This window comes from Nycticebus coucang, chromosome 2 (assembly GCF_027406575.1).
Source record: "Nycticebus coucang isolate mNycCou1 chromosome 2, mNycCou1.pri, whole genome shotgun sequence".
Lineage (NCBI taxonomy): Eukaryota > Metazoa > Chordata > Mammalia > Primates > Lorisidae > Nycticebus > Nycticebus coucang.
The window spans coordinates 187,254-204,969 of record NC_069781.1 but is presented as its reverse complement, the minus strand read 5'-3'; the positions used below and the strand labels follow the sequence as shown (position 1 = coordinate 204,969).

General features: G+C 44.6%; 1 protein-coding gene and 1 pseudogene across 12 annotated transcripts in view; both read left to right on the top strand.

Annotated features, from left to right (window-relative positions):
- CACNA1B (calcium voltage-gated channel subunit alpha1 B) overlaps positions 1-17,716 on the top strand; it is a 222,958-nt gene that overhangs the window by 104,878 nt on the left and 100,364 nt on the right. For 11 of the 12 annotated variants that reach the window (XR_008373385.1, XM_053556953.1, XM_053556940.1 and 8 more), the window contains 2 exons: positions 8,417-8,534; positions 16,103-16,170. The exons of the other annotated variant lie outside the window; for it this stretch is intronic. Coding sequence is in view for 10 of the 11 variants with exons in the window: in XM_053556953.1 (XP_053412928.1) it covers positions 8,417-8,534; positions 16,103-16,170 (186 nt within the window). In the remaining variant the exon portion in view is untranslated. The remainder of the gene's footprint in view (positions 1-8,416; positions 8,535-16,102; positions 16,171-17,716) is intronic. 12 annotated transcript variants of the gene reach the window in all.
- On the top strand, positions 2,245-3,584 carry LOC128562247 (methionine aminopeptidase 1-like; annotated as a pseudogene).

Below are 17,716 nucleotides of genomic sequence, written 5' to 3'. Positions count from 1 at the left end.
ACTGTTAAAATAAGGATGAGAACCATGCAAAACAATATTATGTGTTTATGGTGTATATGCAGTAATAGTCTAAAAGCGTGCATGGGAGTGATAAACATGAAATTCAGGACACTGTTTACACAGGGCAGGTGTTGGGAGATGGGGAGAATGAGAGGAATGGTATTGGAAAGTTTTAGGTAAGGAAATTCAGCAATATTTTGATGTTTTACTTTTTAAGCTGGATAGTGAGTATACAAATGTTTCTTAAATTATTCACTGTACTTTTCTAAGTGTTTAAAATATTACACAATTAAAAATAGAGGGTGTCATGGCTTGGCACTTGTAGCTGCTCCAGGTATCTGGAGCATAAACCAGAGGTGGTGGGTTCTAATCCAGCAGGGGCCTGCCAAACAACAATGACAACTACAACCAAAAAATAGCCGGGTGTTGTGATGGGTGCCTGTAGTCCCAGCTCTGGGTAGGCTGAGGCAGGAGAATTGCTTGAGCCCAGGAGTTGGAAGTTGCTGTGAGCTATGATGTCACTGCACCCTACCCAGGGCAACAGTTTGAGGCTCTGTCTCAAAAAAAAAAAAAAGGTGGGGTGGGGGCAGGTATTGTGGCTCATTCTTGTAATCCTAGCACTTTGGGAGGCTGAGGTGAAAGATTACTTGAGGCTAGGAGTTTGAGGTTGCAGTGAGCTATGATGATTCCACTGCACTATAGCCAGGGTAACAGGTTGAGACCTTGTCTCAAAAAAATAAATAAGGAGCCTGGCGTTGTGGTGGGCGCCTGTAGTCCCAGCTACTCGGGAGGCTGAGGCAGGAGAATCACCTAAGCCCAGGAGTTGGGGGTTGCTGTGAGCTGTGTGACGCCACGGCACTCTACCGAGGGCAATAAAGTGAAACTCTGTCTCTACAAAATAAATAAATAAGGAATACAAGAAAATAAACTAAGTAAACATTGACCAAAAGAAAGCTTGTGTATTAATATCATCCAAAATATGAGTTAAGGTTAAAAAAAGATTAGGAAGAATAAAGAGGCTTATTATGTAACGGTAAAAGGAAGATTCTATCAAGAATGTAGTGCAGGCATGAATTTACATGACTGAACAACACAGTCTTAAAATATATTGAATAAAATCTGACAGACTTAAAAGGAGAAAGAAGCACTTTACCATTTGTAAGAAATTTATAACATATCTATAGAACTGGAGGATAAACTGAGAGGGTGTAAATGCATCAACACTGAGTGTGAGCCAGCTGGTACTTATCAACCTCAAACCAATAGCAAGCAGAGGAGTCGTTATTAAGGACACCTGGAGCAGTCACAGACCTCGACCATTTGTTCATCCAGGAAATTTCTACAAATATTAAATAATTGCTATCCTGCACAGTGTATCCTTGGTATAATTTAAATAGACACAGTCAGTGAAGTCATTTAAAATCTTCGATATTTATGGGAAGATTGGGTAGGTCAGTGGGGTAATCGTAATGGCCAATATAAAATATTTAGAACTAAATAATATTGAAACAACAGGATGGGCCGGGCACGGTGGCTCACATCTGTAATCCCACCTCTCTGGGAGGCTGAGGCCAGCAGATCGCTTGAGCTAGAAGTTTGAGACCAGCTTGAGCAAGAGTGAGACCCTGTCTCTACTAAAAATAGAAAAACCAGGCGTGGTGCTCATAGTATAGTGGTTACGGAGCTGGCCACATGCACCGAGGCTGTGAGTTCGAACCTGACCTGGTGCTGCTAAAGAACAATGACAACTGCAACAACAACAAAAAAAAATAGCCGGGTGTCATGGCAGGTGTCTGTAGTCCCAGCTACTTGGGAGGCTGAGGCAGGATTGCTTGAGCCAGAGTCTGAGGTTGTTGTGATCTACGATGATGCCACTCTACTGAGGATGACAAAGTGAGACTCTGTCTCAAACCAAAAAGTATAGGATGAACCTGAAACAGTATTTAGAAGAAAATTTATAATCTTTTTTTTGAAAATTTATAATCTTAAATGTAATTATCAAAAATAGAGGAAAAAACCAAACAAGTACTCATTTAAAGAAACTAGAAACAAGGATAACAAACCAAAGAAACATTGAAATTAGAAAATAATGAAGGTAAAGCAGACATTTATGACACAGATAACTAAAACACCAAGATAACAAAACCATAAAAATCATATTCTTACGAAGACGAATGAAGTAGATAATTTTATAGCAAGGGTGACCAAGAATAAAAATACATTAAAATAATCCCAAAGAAAGTCATAACTATAGAAAAAGAAGATATTTTTCAAAATTCCATCGTCAGAATACTTTGTCAACTTTCTGCCAATGCATTTGCAAACTTTGTTAAAAAGTACATTTTATAGCTCAGTGAGGCGCTCCTCCAGCAGGCAGGCAGCATGGCGGCTGTGGAGACGCGGATGTGCGAAACAGACGGCTGCAGCAGTGAGGCCAAGCTCCAGTGTCCCACCTGCATCAAACTGGGCATCTGGGGCTCGTACTTCTGCTCGCAGGAATGTTTTAAAGGAAGTTGGGCTGCTCACAAGTTACTACATAAGAAAGCAAAAGATGAAAAGGCAAAGAGAGAAGTATCTTCCTGGACTTGTAGAAGGTGATATTAACACTGACCCATGGGCAGGTTATCGGTATATTGGTAAACTCAGACCACATTATCCACTGATGCCAACAAGGCCAGTGCCAAGTTATATACAAAGACCAGATTATGCTGATCATCCCTTAGGAATGTCTGAATCTGAACAGGCTCTTAAAGGTATTTCGCAAATTAAATTACTCTCATCTGAAGATATAGAAGGGATGAGACTTGTATGTAAGCTCGCTAGAGAAGTTTTGGATATTGCTGCTGGGATGATTAAACCAGGTGTAACTACTGAAGAAATAGATCATGCTGTACATTTAGCATGCATTGCAAGAAACTGCAATCCTTCTCTCCTGAATTATTATTTTTTCCCAAAATCTTGTTGTACCTCAGTAAATGAAGTCATCTGCCATGGAATTCCAGACAGACGGCCCTTGCAAAAAGGTGATATTGTTAATGTGGACATTACTCTTTATCGCAATGGTTATCATGGAGACCTGAATGAGACATTTTTTGTTGGAGATGTGGTTGAGCGCAGAAACTCGTTCAGCCCACGTATGAGTGCCTGATGCAAGCCATTGATGCAGTCAAACCTGGTGTTTGATACAGAGAATTGGGAAACATTATTCAGAAGTATGCCCAAGCAAATGGGTTTTCAGTTGTTCGAAGCTATTGTGGGCATGGAATCCACAAACTTTTTCATAACAGCCCCCAATGTACCCCACTATGCTAAAAATAAAGCAGTTGGGAGTGATGAAGTCAGGCCATGTGTTTACAATTGAGCCAATGATTTGTGAAGGTGGATGGCAGGGTAAAACCTGGCCAGATGGTTGGACTGCGATGACAAGGGATGGAAAGCGGTCTGCTCAGTTTGAGCACACCCTGTTGGTCACGGACACTGGCTGTGAAATCCTAACCCAGCGACTCGATAACGCGCGGCTTCACTTCATGTCCCAATTTTAATTTCTCACAAGATGGCACATCTCAGTGATATCTTCTTCCTGTACTATGCATTTTGTTGAGAGTACAGAGAAGTGGAATCTTTTTTATCACTTGTTTTGTTTTGACTATAGATAAGAAAGGACTACAGCATTTGATGTGTGTCCTCAAGAACTTGTCTTAGGTCTGAAAAAGCTGAGAAGAATAAAGGAAACATTGCTCAACTCTTCAATGCCTACCCTCCTCCCCACCTCCCCATCTCTTTCTGTGCACCGCTTTTCTCATTGGCCCTTTGAGCACTTTTACTTAAATCTGCTTCTAGTTGCTTTTATCACTGCCTACGAACCGGCTATCAAGAGCCAGCTGCTTTTCAGGTGATTGATGGAGATGAGAATCCTTGAAACTTTAGCAATATGTGTTGCACCAGATTTTTAAAATTATCTGTATGGAAATATATATGTATATGTTTTAAATTCCATATACATAATCAACCAAACATGATGTGACCTAGGGTTTGTGTTTGGTTCTGCTCTGACAGGGTTATGTGCTGTCATACATGGACCCCTAGTTTGTAGTGATTTAATTCCTGGTTGGGAATTGGCTTCTCCCCTACCCCAAGCTGATTATTTACACTTGTTAATTGTGAGTAGGTAAGACTCACTCAATGAGACTTTCTCCAGTGTGCATTCGTGTGTGTCAGTGAATGAATGTGATAAAATTCACTTTGGAAAAGGTTATTAGGCTTTTTAAAGTCTAGTTTTTGGCGAAAGCATAAAAAAAGAAAAAACACAGCTATGCTCCCTGTGGTGGCTGGCTGTTGTAGGACATGAGAATTTTGTAATACATTGCTATTTCAGACCTCTGCTTGGTCAGAAATGAGAGGGGGAAAGACCCTCTTCCCTTCTCTATTTTATTTCAAGGACATACCTTGGAGGTACTCAGAGAAGGGTGAGGTCACTCTGTGGAGGATGCTAGGGAGCAAGTTCTACGGGGTCTCCAGCTTTGAGCACAGTGTGTCAAGTGGGCTGTCAGATTCTAACCTGTAGTAGACCTGACAGTGATGAGAAAGGAACTTCTTTGTACTGTAACTTTTTAGCAGAGATGCAGCTGTCCCTTGGTGTGCTGAAAACACACCTCATCTTTATGTAGTTGGGAGCCTCATTACATGTAGAAATGACCTCAGCTGCCCAATATCTGTGTTCCTTTCAACCATTGTCCAAATAGGAGTGTATCCTATGAAAACATATCAGATCATAAAGTCATTGTTATTAGAGTGTACTTGATTACTTAAATCTGATGACTTTCTTGTAATATAATTTGATACCACTGACGTTAAACTTATAAGAGACCATCTTTCCCAGAGTGCCTCAGACCATATTGCTTTAAAGTAATTATAATAATGTTTTCATTACTTTTATTATTTTAATGATTTAGTAAAGTGACTGAATCTTGTATAGACTTTTGGGAGTATGTGTGTGAAGTTTTTATCAAACTGTAATATTTGTGAATGGAATGCCTTGCAATATGAATGTTAATATAATGTGTAAAGGGAGATTAAAAAGTTTGAATGATTATCCTAAAAAAAATACATTTTATAGGAAAATATATTAAATTAGCTCAAGAAGAATAAAAACCCTAGACATCTCATAGCCTTTAAAGCAGTGGCTCTCAACCTGTGGGTCACGACCCCTTTGGGGGTCGAACAACCCTTTCACAGGGTTCGCCTAAGACCATCCTGCATATCAGATATTTACATTACGATTCATAATAGTAGCAAAATTACAGTTATGAAGTAGCAACGAAAATAATTTTTATGGTTGGGGATCACAATGACATGAAGAACTGTATTAAAAGGTCGCGGCATTAGGAAAGTTGAGAACCACTGCTTTGAAGAAACTGAATCAATAGTCCACACTGTCTTTCTGGCTGTCTTTTTGCCTCCTGCCCTGAGCGTAGTCAGTTGTAAAGTAACTGTTACCAAACCTTTAATGAACAGATTACTATTTCACTCAAACAATTTTAGGGAATGGAAGAAATTATTTCATGATTCTAGTAGAACCTTGACACCAAGGCCATGCAAGGGCAACATAAAGCAAGTCAAACGCAGACCAGAACATGAGCTCTGTGAGGCAGGGTCTTTGTCTGTTTTGTCCACTGACCATCTTAAGCACCTGAATGCTGGCTGACACAGCAGGTATTTTAAATATCAGCTCAGTGAAAAAATAGGTAATAGAAAATAAATACAAATAATCCAAAATAAAATATTTAAAAATCAAATCCAACTGTATGTAGTATGTATGTATGGGTATGAGTATAAAGAAGGTACCAAAAAATGGATGCACATTCTAAGAAAGGAAAAAACTATTAAAATAATAATATATGTGAATAACAAAAGATGAATACAATTCACATTTGAGTACCTCTCAAAATTGTAGAAGTCAAACATGACTTGAGTATTACAATTTTAATACAGTATTTTTCTTAAAATATGTGTACACATTTTTGGTACTGTCTGTATACATACATACAGAACTACATACCTAAACTGTGTTCATGTCAGTAATATAAGAATTGTTGAAGTAATTCCTTATTTCTAAGGAATTCCTTATTTCTACAGGTTAAAGGAGAAAAATAATCATGTCATTAGATGTAGTAAGGTGACAAATTGGTAAAAGTCAACTTTTATTTATGGTAAAAATAGCATATTAAGAATTGATAGAAGTGTTCTTTAATTTGATGAAGAGTATCTACAAAAACCCACAGCTAGGGTGGATGAGAGCCGGTGGGAATGGGTTTCTTTTTTGAGGGGATGAAAATGTTCTGAGATTGAGTGTGATAATGGTGGCACATATTTGAGGATTTACTAAGAAACCATTAAGGGGCGGTGCCTGTGGCTCAAGAGGTAGGGCGCCGGCCCCATATACCACCGGTGGTGGGTTCAAACCTGGCCTGACCAGAAAAAAAAACACAACATTAAGTTATACACTTTAAATGGGTGATTTATATTTCAATAAAGCTATTATTTAAAAGAGACTATCACAAGCATAATAGATAGTAGTAAAATACTAGAAGTATTATTGAAAGGAAAACAAGGATGTTCAGTCCTCAGACAATTGAAACAATCAATGTAGGTAAGAAAAAGAAAGAGGTAGAAAGCCGGGAAAGGAATAGAAAAAATTGTCATTATTTGCAAATGATGTGCTTATTTACATAGAAAATCCAAGAAAACGTATTAGAAATAATAGAATTAAGCAGTGTGGCTGGACACATGATCACTGTATAAAAATTCCATTTTTAAACCTGGAAACCACTAAAAGTGCCTATCAGAAGGAAAATGGATAAGTGTGGCTGGGCCTGGTGGCTCACACCTGTAACCCTAGCACTCTGGGAGGCTGAGGTGAGTGGATTGCTTGGGCTCAGGAGTTTGAGACCAGCCTGAGCACAAAAAGTGAGACCCCATCTCTAAAAATATCCAGGCATTGTGGGGGGAAACTGTAGTTCCAGCTACTAGAGAGGCTCAGGCAAGAGAATTACTTGACCCTGAGAGTTTGAGATTGCTGTGAGCTATATGCCATGACATTCTACCCAGGGTGTTAAAGTAGGAGTCTGTCTCAAAAAAAAAAAAAAAAAAAGAGAGAGATAAGTGAATTTGCAGTGGTTTACACAAATAAGTAGATTTAATGCATGTTGACACGGATACACTTTAAAGAAATAATATTGAATAGAAATAGCAAGATGAGGAATAACGTATACTTGTGTCCTTCCAGTGTGTGCCTGCCACACACTGTACTCTGTCTGTTAGATGTGTGTGTATGTGTGTGTGTGGTGTATTATGGAGCTATGAAGACTTGGGCCCATTCATCCAACAAAGGACTTATATCCAGAATATACAAGGAACTCAAACAACTCAACAGCAAAACCCCAAATAATTCCAGTAAAAAGTGGGCAAAGGACCTAAACAGACATTTCCCAGAAGATAACATACAAATGGCCAACAAGTACATAAAAAAAACCTTTCAGCATCACTAATCATCAGGAAAATGCAAATAAAACCACAATGAGATGTTACATCACCCCAATTATTAATAGAATAGATATTACCAAAAAGACAAAAAATAACAAATGCTGGTGAGGATGCAGAAAAAAGGGAACTTTTACCTGTTGTTGGGAATGTAAAGAAGTGATAGTGTTCCAGGTAATGGGTACCCTAAGTCCCTGATTTGATCATTACACATACACATGCACCAAAATGTCACATGTGCCCCATGAATATGCACAAATATTACATAACCATGGAAACAAAACCAAGTTGAAAGTGGGGAGGGGGGAGAAGTGTCTGACCCGATGTATGACTGAGGTCGCCTGTAGGGCCATAGGAATGCAGCAGAATGTTAAGTTTCATTTGTGATTTTATTCTCTTGTATGTCTCCAAAAACAAAAGAGACATGGGTTTGCGGATGGGGCAAGGATGGCATTTAGTCAGGCTGTGAGGGCGGGGCTGCTAGGCGCAGGTGGCCCGAGCTGGAGGGTCACAGGCCCTGCTTCTGTCATGGGGCTTTGAGGAGGCCACTCCCCATGCTGAACCTTAGACTCAGCTATGGGCAGTGACCAGGGCAGCTCTGCTTCCTCCCTTTGCTGTCCTCCTTGCTTTTGCCCTTTCCATTTCTGGCAGAAAACCTAGTGTGTTTTCATCTTTTACAACCCAGCTCAGCAACAAGGCTCCTCTGGAAGTTTTTCTGGAGGACACTGGGCTGCCCAGACCTTTGGCAGCACCATCTTGTAGAGGCCTGTGGGTGTGTGGGGAGGCCACAGGTGCAGGGGTGCATGTGGGGGGTGCGTGAGGGGTGCAGTACATGGGGCATGTGGCTGCATGGAGCCGAGCTGCTCTCTGCCCACAGATCCTGACTGGAGAGGACTGGAACGCAGTGATGTACCATGGCATTGAATCGCAAGGTGGGGTCAGCAAAGGCATGTTCTCGTCCTTTTACTTCATCGTCCTGACACTGTTTGGTAACTGTATCCTTCTGTGGGGCTCGGCACAGGTGGGCTGGACATGGGTGGCTCACTGGGCAGGTATGGCTTTGAGGAAGGGGGGTTGTGGCCAGTTTCCTGATCACCCTTATTTAATCGAGTAATTAAGTTTTACCACTGGGCTTAAGACAGAAAATCTTCTCCTGCTGAAATGTAACCCTTGCTGGGAAGCATCAGAAGTTTCTTGTTGAGGACAATATGGGCTGTTTCAGGAACTCATGTTGGAGGTTAGGTCTGGGGTCTGGGAGCCCAGCAGCTGGGAAGCTGCTCCTGGGGCAGGGCCCTGCTGGCCAAAGGGTCAGGCAGGAACAGTCCAGGAGGAGGGACTGCAGGGCTCATGAGGCCGGTGCAAGTGTAGCCACAGGGCAGCTGAGGTGGGACATGGAGGTACAGGAGGCCTGTCTCTGGTTCTCAAACATACCTGGGCATCAGAGTCCCCAGATCCAATGGGGCCAGCCACCTGGGCCTGAGAACATTCACGTTCTAACAGGCTCCTGATCTGGGGACCCCACTTTGAGAACTGCTGTGAGAGAATGTCCTGTGGAGCCCTAAAGAAAGGTCTGAGCTAAAGACAAATGTCTGTGAGTTGTGCTCTCACAGCTGCCCCCCATCTTCTCGAACACACTTGGCCACTTTATCCTATAAGGAGCTTCCATCCTTTAGACCCTGTTTCTCTTTGTTTCTGTCTCCCAACTCCTCATCCCTTGTTCCATCTCCCTGGATTGACTTAGCAGGAACGAGTGTAGCCATAGGGTGGTCCTTCAGGTCACAGGACAAGTCCTGAGCCTTCTAGGCTCCCAAGAAGCTGAGCCCAGGCTAGGAAGCAGGGGCGGGTGTGGAGCTCGAGGGCAGCATTGGCTCTGGAAGTGGGAAGCCTGGGGGGCTGGTGTGGCAGGGATCAAGGAAATGATGCCACAGCTGTCAGAGAGAGACAGAGGCTGCAGTGCTAGCCTCAGCCTGGGAATGGTTGGTGTCCAAAGGAAGTGCCACTGCCTGAGACAGAGCCAGCCCAGCTGCTCACAACAGCTGAGTTTGACCTTGACACCAGGCCAGGCACGCTGGCTATAGGATGTGCCACTGCCCCCATCTAATTGGAGTTTTTCCTGCTGTGCCATTGTGTCCCTCTGGCTGGGTCTCAAGGACCACAGCCCATAGTCCTGCATTCTGGGCATGGAAAGGGCTTGGAGGGTGGCCATGGCTGTGGTCTGTGCCTATAGGTGACAAGCTTGGGGTTGCCCTGGCCTCACTGTCCTGTTCTATGGACTCTGCAGGACACTTAGAAGTTGTGCCTGTGAGGCTGTGCTTGGGGATGTGGGCTCCCCTGAGGGCCTGCCCTTCAGGGATCATTGCTGCAGGCCTCATGCAGAGCCATCTGTCACTCAGGCCTGGCACAAGAGGCTCTTTCATAGGGCAGAGCCACTGAGAAAACAACCACAGCCTGGGCAGGAGTGAGTCCCTAGGCCTGTAGTGAAACAGACTCACTTATAGGGAGTACAGGGTCCTGGTGGGGGCTCTGGCTGTGTCTGAGTCATTGTGGTTGTCAGGACTGGGAGAGGGGCTGTGGTCATCAGCTGGGTGGAGTCCAGGGACAAGGGATGTTCAGCTTATACATCAGCAGTGGTAACATAGGAGGGCACCCCGAGATGCCCGGGATTGGTAGGAGCTGTGTCCAGTTGTCAGAGAGGCTGGGCTATATCACAGGGGATGTTTCTGAAGAATTGCTTCTGGCAGTGAGTGAGCTTGTGGGAAGGGGGCTTCTGAGAGGAATGTCAGCAAGATGGCTGGCTAGATAATACCTGCAGCCATCCTTGTGTCAAAAAAGGACCAAGGCAATGAATAAACTGCTAAGATTATTTGACTGGAGTGTGTAAGGGAAGATGTTGGAGTGCTGTGAAGTCCAGGAGGACAGCATGGACGTACCCAGCCTTTGCAGCACTGTTTCCCCAGCTGGAGGAGAAAAGATGAGCTGAGGATACCCACTAGCCCCACTGCCACTGCAAACACCTGCAGTCCTTACTGCTGGACAACTCTGCAGTCTTTATGAGCTCCCAGCCCAATGTGGGGAGCTGCCAGGAATTCACATAGCTATTTTGCCTGCGATTAGGAGCTAAAGTGTACACTCCCTACCCTGTGCATCTGCTGGGAGCCAAGCTGCTGCAGCACTGTGCCCTTGTGAGACCAGAGCCCTCCCTGTAGCACACCCTGCTCTGGGGGTCAATAGTCACTGAACCTGTACAGCACTGGGGCTCTATCTTCATTATGCCAAGCACATGTGGGTGACAAAACACCACTACCCCAGCTGCATAGAGCTTGGGTCCAAGATGAGCTGAGACTCCGATCTTGCACAGAAAACCAACCTTCACCACTGCACTTACAGTCAAAGGGATAGTTAGTCCTGCCCGGGCTGAACCTGTTCTTGAGCCTGCCAAATGACTGTGTGCCCGCCACTAAGCAGGAGAGGCACCTCACCTGTCCAGTAACCGTGAGCTCTCAGTATGGGCCTTAGAAACAGTCCCACAGGCTGCCCCTGGCAAGTGCACCCAAGACCAGCCAAGCAGCCAGGAGCCCATTTCCTGGACCTGCCTCTGGTGGGCATGTTGCCAGGCTAACTGAGTATTCTTGAGAAAACAGCCCACAGGCCACTCCCCACAGAAAAGCTTCGAGGACAGCCAGGGAGCTATATGTCTGCATCCTGAGCATAAGAAGCAGCCTCGTGGGCCTCCCCTGGCAGATGTGACCTCAAGCTGGCTGAGCAGCTGTGTGCTTGTTTCCTGAGCCAGAATAGTAGTCCCATAGGCCACCCACAGCAGACATGTGCCTAGGCCAGCTAAGAAGCCATGTGATCATGTCCTGGGCCCTGTTCTCATACCAAAAACCAGATAAGGACACAACAAAATTACTACAGCCTGGTAGCCCTAGTGAACATAGATGCAAAGATCCTCAATAAAACTCTAGCAAACTGGGGCGGCGATTGTGGCTCAGTGAGTAGGGCGCCGGCCCCATATACCGAGGGTGGCGGATTCAAACCCAGCCCCGGCCAAACTGCAACAATAACAACAACAACAACAACAACAAAAAATAGCTGGGCGTTGTGGCCGGCGCCTGTAATCCCAGCTGCTCGGGAGGCTGAGGCAAGAGAATCACGTAAGCCCAAGAGCTGGAGGTTGCTGTGAGCCATGTGACGCCATGGCACTCTACCGGAGGGCGGTACAGTGAGACTCTGTCTCTACAAAAAAAAAAAAAAAAAAACTCTAGCAAACTGAATCCAAGAATACATAAAAGAGGTAATAACAACAATGAAGTGGGATTTATCCCAGGAATGCAAGGATGGTTCAACACACACAAATGAATAAATGCTGTACTTCACATCAATAAGAGGAAGGACACATCAATAAGAGGAAGGAAAAAGCTTTTGATAAAATTTGGCATCCCTTCACGATGAATTAGGTATAGAAGGAAAGTATCTTAACCAGGTCATGTATGACAAACCATAAGACAAGGATGCCCACTCTCAGCACTCTTAGTCAACATAGTACTGGAAGTCCTAGGCAGAGCAATTAGGAAAGAGAGAAAGGGCATCCAAATTGTAAAGGAGGGAATCAACTTGTCCCTCTTTATAGATGGCATGATCTTATATGTAGAAAAACCTAAAGACTACCAAAATGCTCTTAGAACTGATGAATTCAGTAATGTTGCAAGATATGAAATTAATATACAAAAATCAGTAGTATTTCTATATATAAACAATGAACTAGCTGAAAAAGAAAATAGGCATTCCCATTTACAAAAGCTACAAAAAATGTAAAATACCTAGGAGGAATTTAACTAAGGAAGTGTCAGGTCTCTTAAAGGAAAACTACTAAACACCAATGAAAGAAATTGAAGAGGACACAAACTTTGGAAAGACATGCTATGTTCATGGAGCAGAAGAATGAATATTCTTGAAGTGGAAATACTACCCAAAGCAATCTAGAGTCAATGCAGTCCCTATCAAAATACCAATGACATTTTTCACATAGAAATAGAAATAAGATCCTAAAATTTGTATGACACCATGAAAGACCCTAAATATCCAAAGTAGCCATGAGCAAAAAGAACAAAACTGGAGCATCACACTCTGAGACCATGTAGTAACCAAAACAGCATGGTACTAGCATAAAAACAGATGCATAGACCAATGAAACAGAATCAGGAATCCAGCAATCCATGTACCTATGCCAACTGATTTTTACAGAGATGCTAGGAGCACTGAGTGGGGAAAGGACAGTCTCTTCAACAAGTGGTTCTGGAGAAACTGGACATACACATGCAGAAGAATGAAATTAGACTCCTAACTCTCACCCTGTACAAAAACTAAAATAGATGAAAGACCTGAATAGAAGAGTCCAAATTATAAAATACCAGAAGAAAATGTAGGGGAAACATCTCAGGATGTTGGTCTGGGAAAAGATTTTATGAATAAGACCTCAAAAGCACAGGAAAAAAGCAAAAATATACAAATGAGATTATTTTGAACTAAAAAGCTTCTGCACAGCAAAGGAAACAATCAACAGTGAAAATCTACAGAGTGAGAGAAAATACTTACAAAGTATTCCTCTAACAAGGGATTAATATTCAGAATACATAAAGAAAAAAAAAATCTCCAAACTCCAGCAGGGATGTCCTAACTTTTGTTTTTTAACACACATTGGAAAAAGAGTTGTCTTGGGCCACATATTAAAAACACAAACACTAATGAAAGCTGATGAACAAAACAGAAGTTGTGCATAAATTTGCAATACCCAACATCACAGATTAGCAAAACAGCCCTCAAATAATCTGCATGTGGCCCACAGGCCATAGGCTGGACACCCCTGCAAAACTTTTTTTATCATTTTTTCAAATGACTAATGGCAGACTAAAACGAGTTAAAAATGATTGAGTCAGAACATCTAATAAATGGCAGTTTATTACTCCAACAGTTATTTTTGCCATACTGATAAAGACTTTCATGGAATCCTTCATTTTCAGCCATTTAAAACAAGTTATTTTCTCTTCCTTTGGAGAAAATAAAGCTTTGGCCACAAGATCTGAAAACCACACACTTACTTGAATATTGTTAATCACCTGGGCTTAAAACATTACTCCAGCAACATTGTTTTTCCTTTTTGTTGCTCTTGCCATTGGTATTGTTAAGGCCACGCAGAATGGCTGCTGAAAGAAAACCCCACTCTTTGGCACCACAGGTGGGAATCTGTTAATCCTTAGTCAGTTTGATCCAAACTAAAAAGTTCAAAGCAAAATAGTTTCACAGATAAACCTGATAGAACAGTAGTTTCTATCTCAGTGTTAAAATGCATGGTGATGGGGCGGCGCCTGTGGCTCAGTGAGTAGGGCGCCAGCCCCATATGCCGAGGGTGGTGGGTTCAAACCCAGCCCCGGCCAAACTGCAACCAAAAAATAGCCGGGCATTGTGGCGGGCGCCTGTAGTCCCAGCTGCTCGGGAGGCTGAGGCAAGAGAATTGCGTAAGCCCAGGCGTTAAGAGGTTGCTGTGAGCCGTGTGACGCCACGGCACTCTACCCAAGGGTGGTACAGTGAGACTCTGTCTCTACAAAAAAAAAAAAAAAATGCCTGGTGATGCCTGTTGAAATGGTCTTTTTGTAAACCATTTTGGTTTACGCTTACCTTTATTATGTATTCTTATAATCTCCCACAAACAATTTTCCCAAAGGAATTAATTTCTTCATTTTCCATGTAATGATTCATTATGCATGCCATCTTTTCTCTTCAAAGAACATAAACTGGCCAAATTGGGGGAAAAGGAGGCCAGGCTAGAAAGGCTAGTGTCATCTTTCAAAAAAACGTCAGATTCTAGGGCGGCGCCTGTGGCTCAGTGAGTAGGGCGCCGGCCCCATATGCCGAGGGTGGCGGGTTCAAACCCAGCCCCGGCCAAACTGCAACAAAAAAATAGCTGGGCATTGTGGCGGGCGCCTGTAGTCCCAGCTGCTCAGGAGGCTGAGGCAAGAGAATTGCGGAAGCCCAAGAGTTAGAGGTTGCTGTGAGCCGTGTGACGCCGCGGCACTCTACCCGAGGGCGGTACAGTGAGACTCTGTCTCTACAAAAAAAAAAAAAAAAAACAAACTTCAGATTGTATCAGTTGCAGTTCTTTATAAAATGCGGTCATATTCTTGATTGCCTCTTTCATTTATACTTCTTTTAATTATAAAAATAATTCTCAATATTTTGCCTAGTAAAATGAAAGTGAGACTTCACCCTTAGATAACAAAGTCTATTATGGGGTAGTTGGTGGCACAGGGGCCTAAGACGGGGTCAGGGGGAATGTGAACAGACAGATAGCTCCTCACTCCAAGATCTGTGCAGTTGGTTCAACTCTCTCTTCCTCTCCTCCCTATGAAATCCATCTCTGTGTTACCCTCTTGAAGGACAGAGCCCATGCAACTTCAGAAAAACATTTCAGATTGTTTAGAGTGCAAACCCTTTTCTATTTTGAGGCAAAAGAGGAAAGGCTGGTGTGTCAGCCATGTATCTGATTCTGTGACCCACCCACACTTATGTCAGAGGCAGTCTAGTTTCAGGACAGTGGCTGTGATCACAACTCAGCAGATGGAGATCAGCTAAGAGGACTTGTGAGTAGGGAGACCGTTCAGCACTGGCATTGTAGCCCCAATTTTAGAAAGTGTTATGCTTTTTCAATAAAAAAAGAATTACTAAACATAAACAAAGAAGGTGGCTTCAAGCAATAGAAGAGTTACTTTTGCAAAGAAAACACAGTAACTTAGCTCAGTGACTGAATAAAGGCTTTGTCCCAGAGGGGTCCAAGAAAGAGGTAGCCCACTCCAGGCCTGTGCTGTGCAGGACTTACCTCTGTAACTTCTCATTTCTAAAGGGTTGTGCAGCAACGCCAGCTCTTGGGGGTCAGTTTTAGGTGGGATGTGGTACTGGCCACTCAGATTGTGTTGTCTCCCATCCTCTGGGTTTCAGACATTATTCCTGGTGCTCTAGAAGAGAGCACTTCAGGAAACAGAAAAGGAAAAGAGAAGACAAAATTGAGCAGGTAGGTGTCTGTGAACCTAGGAGCAGGGGCTGGGGATGTGCTGGTCACAGGTGCGTTTTCATGTTTATATCCTGTCTTAGGTGGTCTCTGCTCACGGGGCCCACAAGGTGGTGGAGCCCTATCTCGAGCCTGTGAGAGAAACTCTTTGTTGGTAAGGCTTCTCACAGCAAATGGTGGGGGCTGCATGCCCTCTTAGGAGGCAAAGGCAGCATGGCCCCCGAGTCAGCCCTGACACACTGGTTTGTGGGGAGGGGCCTTAGAGGAGGCTGGGTGACAGGAGGCTGTGTGAGGGAGGAATGGCAGAGAAGCTAGTGTTGAGGAGAGGCCAGGGAGCTGGAGGAACGATAGGGCCTGAGAGGGCTTGTGGGTTTATGGAATGGAGGCTGGAGCTGGTTAGGATCTGAGGGGGATGTGGGCTCTTGTTTTTCATGGGTAGCCATAGTATGACTGTGGGGTGGTGTGGAGACAGAGGCCCCTTCCTTAGCTGGAAACAACCAGACACTCTGCTGAATGTCTTCCTGGCCATTGCTGTGGACAACCTTGCCAATGCCCAGGAGCTGACCAAGGTAGGCAGGGACACCTGCAGACTGTGTGCAGGGAGGGCTGGGGGTCAGCACATGCCACTGTGGATGAGGAGGCCAGGTTGTGTCCAGGAGCATTTCCTTGAGGTCCTGGGCAGGCAGACCTAGGTTGCTCAGAGGGGAGGGGATTTGAGCTAAGGAAGCATGGACTGACATCGGGTCTGGAGGGCAGATGAGTTTCTTACACAGGAAGAGTGGCTGGAGCAGTCAGGGTGGGGTGTTGGGAGCCTGACGGGGGTGCGGCCTGAAGAGACCCACACTACATCCATCAGTGTGGGTGTGTGAGTTGGGAGCATCCCCTGAAGAAGAGATGATCCAAGAGGTGGGTCCTAGGGAGTTCCCTGCTCAGAGGACCCCAAAGTACAGAGTGGGGTCACCTGTTGTCCTCAAAGCTGAGCCTGGCTGGGGGCCCTGTGTCAGTGCCTGTGCCCAGCGGGACAGCTGCTGCCTCAGGCAAAGCCCAGTGGGTGCCATTTGGTATTAATCTCTCAGCCCTTAGCCTGCTGGGATGTACTTGCACACATTTCCCTCTGTGATTTCTCTCCAGATGATAGCCCCCTACCTGGCCACCTGCCCTGCCCAGCCCTAGACACTGTGGCCCTGCTACCTTCTGTCTTAGCCTCAAGCTTGTGCTTTCACTTGAGTCCTGGCTCCCAGAGGGAGGCTGCTGCTGTCTGGCTTGGCACATACCCATTGCAGACATTTGTGTGCATGTAGGTCAAGCACACACCTGTTTGTGTGTGTTTACCTTCTGTGAGTGCAGCATCCCTAGAGGGATGTCTGCATTTGCTTGCACAGGGGCACATCTTTGTGTCTGACGCTGTGCACATGCTCGATCCAATGCTTCCCAAGTCTCAATGCCCTCTTTCTGGGGCTGAGGGAGGCAGCTGTTTCACTGTGTGCTGTGCAGTGTCTGCTCCACCCCAGCTCTGGGAGCTGCCTGCCACCACCCTGTGCCTCCCTTTGCTTCTGTTCAGGCTTCCTGCCCACACCCAAAACTGGCCCATGGCTATGCCTGTAGATCTAAACTTCTCCCTGGCTCTGGCCTCTTACTTCCACCCATTTCTGTCATCAGTGTAGGCCAGGGCTGAGGCTCACCATCCAGGTGTGATCAGAGAAGGGCCTAAGCCCCAAGTTATCTTGGAGCAGGGCCCTGCTGCAATGCTGAAGCTCCAGTCTTCTCCAGTTCTACTGTGAATGAGGACACATGAGTGAGCCTGCGCTCACACGCAGCCCTCAGTGGTGGTCCCCTTTGGAGAACCACCCTAATTTAGAGAGCTGGGGTTTGTGTTTATCTAGGGGTGTTCTCTGGGCTGATCAAGAGCCCCAGAGGATAGGAGTTGGCTATTTCTTTCCTTTGTCGGCTCACAAACGGTTATTTATTTTTTGAAGGGGGAATAAATTCAAGTCAAATTTATGTGTAGACCTTTCAGGGGAGTTGGGAATACTCCTTGGACTGACTAGCTATATCCCTTGCCCTGCGAGCTGTGAACTAGGAGGAAGCCAGATCTTAGGGGGTAGCCTGGGGGTG